The sequence below is a fragment of the Cherax quadricarinatus genome, chromosome 28, assembly GCF_038502225.1.
Source record: "Cherax quadricarinatus isolate ZL_2023a chromosome 28, ASM3850222v1, whole genome shotgun sequence".
NCBI lineage: Eukaryota > Metazoa > Arthropoda > Malacostraca > Decapoda > Parastacidae > Cherax > Cherax quadricarinatus.
Genome location: NC_091319.1, coordinates 1,866,974 through 1,879,289, shown reverse-complemented (window position 1 = coordinate 1,879,289; position 12,316 = coordinate 1,866,974). Strand labels below are relative to the sequence as shown.

The following is a 12,316-nucleotide window of genomic DNA, read 5'->3' as shown; positions in this document are numbered from 1 at the left end:
CCTAGAGCCGGTGCTATTTCTGGTATATGTGAATAACATGACGGAAAAGATAGATTCAGAGGTGTCCCTGTTTGCAGACGACTTGAAGCTAATGCGAAGAATTAAATCGGATGAGCATCAGGTAGGACTACAAAAGGATCTGGACAGGATGCAAGCCTGGGTCAACAACTGGATCCTGGAGATTAACCCCACCAAGTGCAAATCATGAAGAGTGGGGAAGGTCAAAGAAGACTGCAGAGTCCAGGCTAGGAGGGCAAAGACTACAGATTTAACTCAAGGAAAAGGATCTTGGGGTGAGTATAATACTGAGCACATGTCCTGAGGCGCACATCAACCAAATAACTACTGCAGCATATGGGAGCCTGGCAAATCTAAGAATAGCGTTTCGACACCTTAGTAAGAAGTCATTCTAGACTCTGCACACCGTGTACGTCAGACCCATATTGGAGTATGCAGCGCCAGCATGGAACCCACACCTGGTCAAGCACGTCAAGAAATTAGAGAAAGTGCAAAGGTCTGCAACAAGACTTAGTCCCGCAGCTAAGGGAAATGTCCTACGAGGAGAGGTTAAGGAAAATCGACCTGACGACACTGGAGAACAAGATGGATAGAGGAGACATGATAACGACATATAAAATACTGAAAGGAATTGACAAGTTGAATAGGGACAGGATATTCCAGAGATGGGACACAGCAACAAGTGGTCACAACTGAAAGTTGAAGACTTAGATGAGCCACAGGGATGTTAGGAAGTATTTCTTCAGTCATAGAGTTGTCAGGATGAGAAACAATCTGGAGAATGATGTAGTGGAGGCAGGATCCATCCATCGGTTTAAGAAGAGGTATGATAAAGCTCATGGAGCAGGGAGAGAGAGGACCTAGTAGTGACCAGTGAAGAGGCGGGGCCAGGAGCTGTGAATCGACCCCTGCAACCACAAACAGGTGAGTACAAATAGGTGACTACACACAAAGCTACCCTCACTTTATTCATCCTCTGTTTTGCTTCCATACTCATCTTTAAACAAAAAAAAAAAAAAACTCAAAAAAAACGAAAATTGGGTCTCGGAGGAGTGTGCATTTAACAGATTAAATCAAGAGCACCAACAAGGCCAGTTAGGAACCAGTTTTACCCTCACCAGCCACAAGACTTGGTGACACTGATGCTCCCTCGGTAAGAGGGACATAAGGGTGAAGCTCCTCCGGCTGCCCCAGCAACCCGTGTCCTTTAAACATTTTTTGTTGCATTTATGCGCTAATTAATTTTTGCGTTGACTGTCCACTGCGTTGAAATTGTTTTGGTGAATGTGAAGGTGTGAGGAGGTAGTGGGAAGAATAGTGGATGGTGGAAGAGGTAGGTGTTGGTGGTGGTAGTGATAGTAGTGGGTGGTGTAGGTAACAGTATTGGGTGATGGTAGTAATAGCAGTGGGTGGTGGTAGTAATGGTGGTAGTAGTGGGTGGTATATTAATAGTAGTGGTGGGGTGGTGGTAGTAGTAGTAGTAGTAGTTGGTGGTGGTAGTAGTAGTGCTTGTGTTAGCAGTGGGTGAAAGTAGTAGTGGTGGTGTTTGTTGTGGATGGATGTTTTAAACCAATATTTTTAAATGTCAAATGTTACGGGATAGCACCAGTGTTGCTTGACCGCACGAGGGTTGCATGGTAGCACTATTGTTGCATGGTAGCACCAGTGTTGCTGCATAGCACCAGTGTTGCTTGACCGCACGAGGGTTGCATGGTAGCACCAGTGTTGCTGCATAGCACCAGTGTTGCATAGCAGCACCAGTGTTGCATGGTAGTACTAGTGTTGCATGACAGCACCAGTGTCACAATACTAATACTGCCTCAGCAACATAACGCAGCAGTCATGCTTCACGTGAGGCCTAATTGTAATCTTAATTTTATACATACCTTTGTTTTGCAGTATGAGTACAGTTTGACTTCAGCTTGTTGCTAGGCCTCAGGGAATACACAGTTTGATTCTCTTATTGAAACAGACAGGTCTTGGATGGGCAGTCTAGATTCTATATCACCTGTGCTACTAACAATAATGGAGATGACAATGGAAGATCTCTTCACTCAAGCACCCTCCATGAATTACACTTGTGTAAATGTTGACAAGTAGGTGGGTGCTGATGGGAAGGTGGGAGTTGTTAATGCTCAGGGAGGTGGTTGTGTAGGTGGTGGTAATGGTGTGGTGGCAGTGATAATGGTGATGAGGGTGGTGGTGATGATAATGGTGGAGTTTTAGAACTGGTGGTAGTGGTGCTGGTAGTAGTAGTAATGGATGGATAGTATTACTGGTGGCGGAGAACTGTAGTATTCTGCTCAGTTTTTTCCATGTGAAACATATGTTCATTAAATACTATATATATATATAATAATAAAGTTATATAAAATTAATAAATATATTGTAAATATTTTTTTTATTATATATCATTATAAGGGACTCTGGAAGATACATTTGGCGCACTGGGCTAGGAATTATTGCCACCTAAATCGCTAATACATCTACCCAGGATTCATTACGCAGGGCGGACGTGCAACTAAATTATACACGTCCAGAAACACAAGCGCATCTTGCTTTAAGTTAACTATGAAAATAAATGAGGAATTAATTTCCATTGCACATGAATAGTGGATACTTTACTGTGACTTGTCTTCGTGTGTATTGAAGATAACAATCCCCTCGTAAGGTTGTCAGAAATTCTGGCGAAGAGCTCTTGATTCAAGGAACTGTAATATTCTCTTCGTCCTACTGCAGTCTCCCAGCTCCCACCGACTGATTTGTGATAATATATGAATGAAAGGGTCACATAGCTGGCGCATGTTCCCTCAGAGTAACTCGTATAGAACAGCTAAGAGCATATTGCCAGGGTAAATAATTTATTAAGAAATTCACTTGAACAAGGAGAAGGTTTAAGATGGTTTCCATCTGGAGTGGGCTGACTATCACCAAAACCTTTCCTCTCTTTTCATATTAAATAGCGTTAATATTTTACCCTTCATCTAAATTTGTCTCCAAAGGAACGTGAAAAGCACTCCGGGAAAATCCGCCTATAAATAACTCGTGCCTGAATTTACTGCTGTTCATTCACATGTCAGTGGTTGTTGATGGTCACCTCCACACTTCCGCTCCAACAATATCCTGCCTCACACATTATACCCCACACGGTCACCAACCTTGCCAGAATTATTATGACATTAGTGATTATATGAATGTTAGTGGGCTTGACGATGGACCTCGGGGATAAGAAACAAGCAAATTTACTGTTGAAATTGCCTTAGCTAAATTAAATTTACACTAGGGAATTCTAGTGTTTATAGATGCACTAACGACCTCTGGTTCTTTTAAGGTGATTCGACTTTTAGAGGATATTAGCACCGGCCGTGGATAAATTGAACACTCTCAGTCAAGAAAACCTCAATCGATAAAACTTTGACCTAAGTAAATTCTCAGAGTATACTTTCTAGGTGACTCATAAACTAACCTGTACTCGTGGCACCATCTAGTAGTATACAAATGAACCAGCCAGTATCCTCGTCAGCACCACCCGCTTTGAAATGAGACAACGAAATACCCTTTGGTTACGACAGAATAACATGAAGCCGTAAAGACCTCCCCGGCACAGAAATATTTAGGTGAATGTTTATGCTAATAAATGAGTATCGAACCATAATCTTATTCTTTTTCTTCCAGCTTTTCTGGCAGAGCTGTAGTCTACTAATCAGAGTTCCCAGGTTTCTATTTTTTTGGCTTCCTCGCCTGCCAGCGCCATCTGTATGCCTGAGAGATGCACTTTCAATTTAGTTCCTGCTTATTACAGTTTAATTTATTTTCTTTCCCTGTGTTGCAAGGAGAGCCTCTTCCTTCACTTCTGAGCTCCTCCCGTCCACGAATGTATCTTGGTATTGTACTTCAGTGTTCTATTAGTGATATAAGGGCATTCAGTTGTTATAGGGTAAGTGCTTGTCTCCATTTGTCTTAGTTATCCCAGGTGATGGTATTATTGCCTTACCGTAATTCTAATAATTTGTCATCCGTTAGATACAGCTTTATACTTAAATTTATCCCAGCCATAAGAAAGTATGATTTCCCAGACGTGTTGGTGTTGTCATTAATACCGGTGACTTTCAAGTGGAGAGAGTGTAATTAGGGCTACCGAGTGGTGAAGTCAGCCGTCACTCGAGACTTCACCCATCTTTTTCTTCAATCAAGCCCATCTATGAGGAATAACCCCTTCCTCTATAAAGCCCCATCTATGAGGAATAATCCCCCTTTAGGATTCATCGAGTGTGGCACCATTATAGTGGCACTAGTCTACTACGTACTTCAGAACACTAGTTCTCGACACCCCCTTCCCGTCTCGTAAGCTGGAAGCTTCAACGCTGTTGCTTGAGACAGCAACCTAGAAACCGACCTCACCTGTCAGCTTGTTACCACCTCCATCACTCCCCTCCATTCTTTCACAGGGTCGGACATCAATCCATGACTTCTCACATCCGCTGGTTTTGGCAGTATATACATGTGAATATCCTGAGATTCATGTTATTCCTATATTAATAAATAATTACTTTTTACTTTTTTTATCTTGAAGCTAATTATTCCTGTTTTTTCTTTTTTCCTTTTGTTCTTTGTGTAATAAAGGTATGTGTATTTATTCGATCTCTCTATCCTGTTTATCTTATGGTAATATTTTTTTAATTTTCTCCTGAGCAGGGGAGGTTACCCCCTTCCTTTCCATGACAATAGGTATCATGAATATGTTATTTTCATTATAATAATAGGATAAGCCCTCGTATACAATCCTAGATGATTAAACAAGAAAGAAAAACCTTTCAGAGGCATGATAGTCAAACCTTTGTGTTTATGATAGGACAGCTATTTTATGATGGATCGTGACAGGATAACCCATACTCTGTGACAGCAGTATTAGATAACATAGATCTTCCTCTAACTTTGTAAAATTAAGCAGCACATTGCGGTTATATTAACTGTGCAAATCTGTGTTGGTGCTTGAAGGATACTAATGTTCAGAATGGAGGCCATCGACCGTGAGATCACTGAGGGACGAATGATTGCCAATGTGACAACCGGCTTCACATTTATTGCCATAAAAATACAATTAGAAGTAAATTGCAGAGCCAGTCCTCGTTCCAATAGTCACCAGATTACTAAGGGCAATCTGAGACCTAGGGAAAAATTTTAAGGGAGTATTTTAATATTAAAAATACAATATCTTTATTAATGGATGCTTCTGTTAACTTCGTGTGATTGTATTAATGTTACGTGCTTGTTAGTGTTACTGGTTTTTATTTGTGTGTTAGTTTTAGCTTGTGAGCGTTCATGCATATGAGTATATATAACCTTTTATTGACAAAAACGCTGAATGACCTCGCTGGGACAAGTGCTTCATATATATATTACAAAGAAAGTTTCCTTCACTCAAAGGGTAATGTGTTGAGAGACTCCCTTGGAACAAGCATGCACGTTTCTGTCACAATGAGATGGTCCACGTGAGTGTTCAGGACATCGTGACTGAACACTATATGCCGTCTGAACAAAGACATTCTTTTTATCCTTCGAATTAGAGTGAACGGTGTTCTCGTGAACACATTTCCACATTCTTACATTTAAAAGCGCAAGACTTCACTTAAACTATTGATCTAAATTAGAGGAATCTTGATGTTAATTAAGCTTTACATTTCTTTCCCACTATTTGCCTATAGTAGGTGTAATTACCTATTTGTAGCTACAGGAACCCAGTTATACTTTTAATGCCCGTATTCATTACCATGTTTATCATAGTTTCTTTAATTTTCCGCTGGTAGTAGCACTAACTACCAACTCTTTCAATTCTTTCCATTCGATCACTGTTTGTAAAAAAAAAAAAAAGACCCAACATCTATTCGACTCCTTTTTTTCTGTATGTGTGGCTTCGTGTTGTCTCTGTTGAAGATACTAAAAATATTATCTATCAGTTTATATCGTTTTTCAGCAAGCATGTTCAGTTTTAAAAGTGCCAAATATTTGACCAGTAGTGTACTAAGTATAAGGCTCCTAAACATACATGTAAGGTATATGGGACAGTTTGCCCCTGTCTACTTCCTGAATGGGATGTAAATATTAGTTAATATATTGGTTAATCTTTCCGGGATCATCGCCCCCGCTGACCAACTCTGCACTGGTCGGCATTGGCAGCACCTTGGGAAAATTGCAAGTAGGTTCTGTAACAGGAGTTGAAAATACTAGATGTAGTAGCATTAGCAGAACGTTTAGCTGCAGTTGGCTCGGTAGCGATCTCTGTCAGTAATAAACCTAATGGTTCTAGCTCTGTGACCTTTGCGAATGTAGCAATATGTTTACAGAATGAAGCACTAATGGTTAAGAGGCAGGTGTTCTCTTGGACGCCCTTCGTCATAAACAAGAATCCATTGACTAGGAATTCTATGAGGATTCTGCAAACAATGCGATGGTGTACCTGGCTGGTATCTGGTTACAAGCTAATAGTCTTACTTTACCAGACATTCGCAGTGGAGAGTCCTGGCTTAGGGAGCTGATTCTGTACGCACTAGGGGCTAGGTTTGCACTAATTAGTTTGATTTCGGCACAAACCTGGAAATCTAACATTTTTTATTTGATAATTGGAAACGAGATATTGCGTCTTCTCGGTGCAGTTCAGTTTTTGTAAGATCCAGTGAATGACAGATCTTAGATTAGGCTGACTAGCAATACCCATGAAAGTTCAACCAAGTGCTTTTATACCTTGACTTTTTTCTTCGAGCTGGAGAAAGTCTGTGACAAAGTGGATGTTTAGTGTTCTCCACGGTCTATGTGGGACAGAGAGTCCGATTACTCTGTTTTATCCAACAGTTTGAGCAATAGGTTCTTCATGGTGAGCGATACTTTGTGCTCCTTGTGTTTCTAGGTGGTGTTCCCGCCCAGCAGTGTGGCATACATCACTGGTGTCATACTTCACTCAGAGTAGTTGCGTGAACTGCAGCAGCTTCGCAACATTGCGTGAATTCACGAATCTCTTTCTCGTTATGAATTTCAACTCAAGAAGAACGTAAGTTGCACTTCATGTTCACCAAGAGGATTTATATTGCAATTTCTGCTGCCTGCAGTGATTTCAGTTTCGTGTTACGCACTAAAGAGCGTTAAAAATCAATTGCTGATTTCACAACCGACTCCAGTGTCCTCGGCTTGAGCAGCCAAGCTTAAAATGAAATTTGCAAACTGGATTGATGGTGTCTGACAGTGTAATGATTCATTTGTCAGCGAGGTGTCTGGTGATGGTGTGAAGGTTGTCATGGTGGTGTGAAGATGATGATGGTGTGAAGGTAGTTATGGTGTGGGTTATGGTGGTGTGAAAGTGGAAAATGGTGATGAAGATGATGAATGTTTTAGTTGATGTTAGTAGTGGATAGTGGTGGTAATAAAGATGTAATAATACATAAGACTGAATGACAACACTGGGTAATGAGTGAGTGAGAATGAGGAAGAGTAAAACTGAGGAATACCGATGACAATAAATTTAAAATAATGAGAGTAAATGAAGAGATAGGTAGAAAAATAAGAAAATGAGAAAGAGGAAACAAAGAGTGAGGTAGAGAGAACAAAGATTGAGGGAGAAAAAAAATAGTTAGGGAGAAGACTGTGTGAAGGCTGGATGAGGAATAGCAAATGGAAAGTCAGGGAAAGAACAAGGGGTAAAATAAAGGGAGAGGGAGCGGAAATATGGAGTAATAGGTGATAGAAGGAAAGCAAAGGAAGAGTGGAGAGGCTTTCTGGGTTCAAGTGGTAAGTGATACAGATCAATTAAAACCAAAGGCAATTCTTGGCCGCACACACACACACACACACACACACACACACACACACACACACACACACACACACACAGGATGTTCCAGAGATGGGACACAGCAACAAGGGGACACAGTTGGAAGTTGAAGACACAGATGAATCATATGGATTTTAGGAAGTATTTCTTCAGCCTCAGAGTAGTCAGGAAGTGGAATAGTTTGGGAAGCGATGTAGTGGAGGCAGGATCCATACATAGCTTTAAGCAGAGGTATGATAAAGCTCATGGTTCAGGGAGAGTGACCTAGTAGCGACCAGTGAAGAGGCGGGGCAAGGAGCTTGGACTCGATCCCTGCAACCTCAACTAGGTGAGTACAACTAGGTGAGTACAACTAGGTGAGTACAACTAAGTGAGTACACACTGAGAGACTAAAGGAGTTAACTCTGATGACGGGGGATGGAAGGACTGGGGCTTCCATGAATATAACATACAAAATACAGGGGACTGAAAGGGACAAGAACAGACTGCCACAGGGATGTTACAAAATGCTTCCTTATCCTTATTCAACAAGTGGAACGATCTAGACAGTGGAGTGGTAGAGGCAGGATCCATACATATACATAACTTTAAGAGGAGGTACAACAGGGCTCTCGGAGCTAGTAAATAGTGAGCCTAGCTTTTACCTCCTGATTAATCGACTATTAGGTTGTGGTTGTAGTGGGGAAGAGAGAGAGAGAGAGTGAGAGAGAGAGAGAGAGAGAGAGAGAGAGAGAGAGAGAGAGAGAGAGAGAGAGAGAGAGAGAGAGAGAGAGAGAGAGAGAGAGAGAGAGAGGGAGAGTGTGTATTGCAATATGTATTTACTCTCGCTAATTAAATGTTTCACAGAATGGTAATATTTGAATCCTTTGTTTTACTTGAAATATACAGCCTTTCACGACGTGTTTTATGTATTACTGAAACATATAGCTTACCACCATACATACATACATATATATATATATATATATATATATATATATATATATATATATATATATATATATATATATATATATATATATATATATATATATATATCTCACATGACACTCTAACCCACAGAACCAAGCAGTTGCGCGGTGCGTGGTCCTGTGGGTTAGAGCGTCATGTGATTTTTCGCTCACCATGAGGCGGGCCAAAACGACACGGGTTCGAATCCTCGGCTAGTCGCAGTGTTGTTATTGATTCAATACCACTCGTTCGTGGTTACAATAATATTAGTGTGAACTGCTATAATTATATTAAAGTGTTTCATTCACGAGCTTTAATTAAGATTTAAAATGGATTTAAATTATTTTTTATGCAGTAGTGGTATAGTATCAGTAATAGTATAATTAGTAGTAATTGTAATAGTATCAGTAGTACCAGTGGTTAGTAACCGTAGTGGTGGTGGTAGTAGAAGCGAAAGTGGTAGTAGACATAGTATTTTTAATAGTAATAGCAGTAGCAGCAATTGTAATTTACATTTCTGAAATTAAAGTATTTTCTATATTTTTCGGTGTAAATTCCCATGTTTTGCAGCTATTTTTTTTTTCACCAAGTATATGTCCACACATACTCGATGTATGTATGTATTATTTCTCTCTCTCTCTCTCTCTCTCTCTCTCTCTTTCTCACTCTGCCTCGCTTTTGTTTACTTTCTCACTCCTATAACAGCACCCACCATCACCTAAACTCAGGTCTTTCCCTGCCCAGAGTCACTCCCACTTCTTATCCTGCTCACACAGCTTCCAGCTTCCCCAAGCTCCTACCGCCACCCACAGCACCTCTCACACCACATCATACACTACCACACCGCCGCCCACACCATCGTTCGCACCCCAGCCTCATGCAGTCAATAGACGCACCTAAAGCCATTCTCTTCTCCCACAACAATCCTACTGTGAAGTACCTAATCTGCAGGTTAATCGGATGCCAGCGTGTGTGAGACTGGTAAGACGGAGCTCTTCATACCATGTTTCGTGTGAGCCGCTGTACTACGTTACAAGTCTCTGATACAGTAATTTTGTTACAACAGACTCTGTTACAGCAACCATAATATTACAACAGTCTCTCACACTAACTCGGCTGTGTTACAGCAGTCTGTTACAGTAACCATGTTGTTACAGCAGTCTCTGTGGCAGTAACTCTGCTGTTATGTAACAATAGTCTTTTACAATAACTCTGTTGTTATGTTACAGTAATCTCTGTTACAATAAATTCGCTGTTATGTTCCAACAGTCTGTTATAGCTCTATTATCTTGCAACGGTTTCTGTTACAGTAGCTCTGTTACAACAATTTCTGTTACAGTAACTATGCTGTTATGTTACAAAATTTCTGTTAAACTGTAAGCCTTTGGTACAGCAGTTTTCAAGACGCTGTAAATATGTTGTTACAACAGTAACAACATATTTACAGGGCTATAACATTATAACGCTATAACATTTCTATTACGTTATAGCTGTGGTATTTAGTCTTACAGCTGGTGTTATCTTACATCAGTCACTCCTATTCTCCTAATACTAATAATGATAAAAATAATGATAAAAATAACGCTAATAATAATAATAATAATGCAAAATAAATACGAACATTATAAAATATTTCATGAGCCGAAAGAGAATGTTCCATCTTGCAGCTGACGCCCCTGACAGTCTGGGTAATTACTGAAAAAAATAATTAAGTGTAAATTGTTCCGCAAATACTGACCCGAAGACTAGAGGGGAGAGGAAGGAACGAAGAAGGAAAGAAGGAGGTAGGGTGTAAGACAGTTATATTAATTGCTGTTATTATTACTATATTAATATAATAATTATTATTATTATATTCGAATGAAAGTGCTAGAACCGTAGGGGTCTTCGTAAGAAGAAATAATGAAGTCTGGGAAGGGTATCTTCAATTCACTGAATCGAAAGGCTTTCACCAGCACTAACATCTAAAAAAAGAAAGCTAAAATTAGTGAGATGGAGAAGTTAATTCTGTAGATTTTGCAGCTATCATAAGTGATGATAAAAGTGGGGAGGAGGGAAGGATGGACCCAGCATGTAATTATATGGGGGTAGTCCAGGCCATAGGCTACCATCACCCGTGGTCCCAAAACTACACCATACAGTTCATCAGTAAGGGCACCGCTCTCATTCACACTTCAGAGCACAAAATTTCGGCTTCAGTTTTTTTATTCGCCTCTGTGTCTGGTGTTCGCTGACTTTCTGTAGAGTCATGTGAGGTGGATTGCCTACAACCTTGAAGACTCGTCTTGCAGAGTTACCTTTATTGGAACAACGTTTAGTTCTTTGTATTGCCTGCAACTTTGTATTGCGTTGCAACTGCAAAAACTTCTTAAAGAGCAATGAAATGAAGGGAATGGAATGTGGAAAGTCAGTGTAGACAAAGCAGTCGTGTTTATAAACACAATCCTGCCAGGAAAGCAAAGTTGAGTCTTGAGTACACCTGTTTGGGTTAGAATGAATCTTCATATTACATTCCCTTCCATGCATTGCTCCTGAAGAAGCGTCTGTAATTGATACGCGAAAGACCTAGAGTAACATCATTTTCCTTCCCCCCTTCGTGGATGTTGTGTATCGTTGATTGCTCGATAATCCCTCTCATTTGCTTTTTCCCATTTATTTTAATTTATCTCCATTTCTCTCTTATATGTTTATCTATTTTCTTTCCCAGTCTATCATTCTAATTTCACGTCTCTTATATCTTTAAATTCCATTCACTGTATTCCCTGTCTCATTTCCTTCTCTTTCAGGTATCTACTATTCCACCTTCCTTCTCTGATCTACTCTCCCCTTTCATTCTGCCCCTTGGGCCTCTCGTCTTTTCTTTCTTATCACCCCTCTCCCTTGTTCATATCTTCTCCCCCTCTCCTACTTGCCGTCTCCCCTTTCTCCTCTCACTTCTCTCATATCCCGTCTCTCCTCTCCAATCTCCCATCTCCAGCTTACCCTCTGGCCTCGCATCTGCCCTCCGTACCACCAGCCAGGCGACACGGGTACTCGTACATTCATCTGGGTCAATTAACAAGTGACCTGAGGGCAACACAGGTCAAGGCACCATGGTAGGGAGACGGGGACTGATAAGCAGGGAGTGTGAGATATAGAATGAGTTCTGTGTGTGTACTCACCTAATTGTACTCACCTAATTGTGGTTACAAGGGTTGAGACTCAGCTCCTGGCCCCGCCTCTTCACTGAGTGCTACTAGGTCCTCACTCTCCCTGCTCCACGAGCTTTATCATACCTCATCTTAAAGTTATGTATGGTTCCTGCCTCCACTACCTCACCTGCTGGGCTATTCCACTTCCTGACTGCTTTATGACTGAAGAAATACTTCCTAACATGTGTGTGTGTGTGTGTGTGTGTGTGTGTGTGTGTGTGTGTGTGTGTGTGTGTGTGTGTGTGTGTGTGTGTGCGTGTGTGTGTATGTGTGTGCGTGCGTGCGTGCAAGCTCATGCATGCATGAGTGACAGCTAGGAATATATGACAAAAAC

The 12,316-nt window shown here is 40.8% G+C and overlaps 1 protein-coding gene across 1 annotated transcript in view; it reads right to left on the bottom strand.

The window, feature by feature from the left end:
- The window catches only part of LOC128693142 (uncharacterized), a 34,345-nt gene extending 33,903 nt beyond the window's left edge, over positions 1-442 (bottom strand). The window contains exon 1 of the mRNA XM_070089559.1: positions 425-442. Within this exon, the coding sequence (XP_069945660.1) occupies positions 425-442 (18 nt within the window). The remainder of the gene's footprint in view (positions 1-424) is intronic.
- Positions 443-12,316: the final 11,874 nt, after the last annotated feature.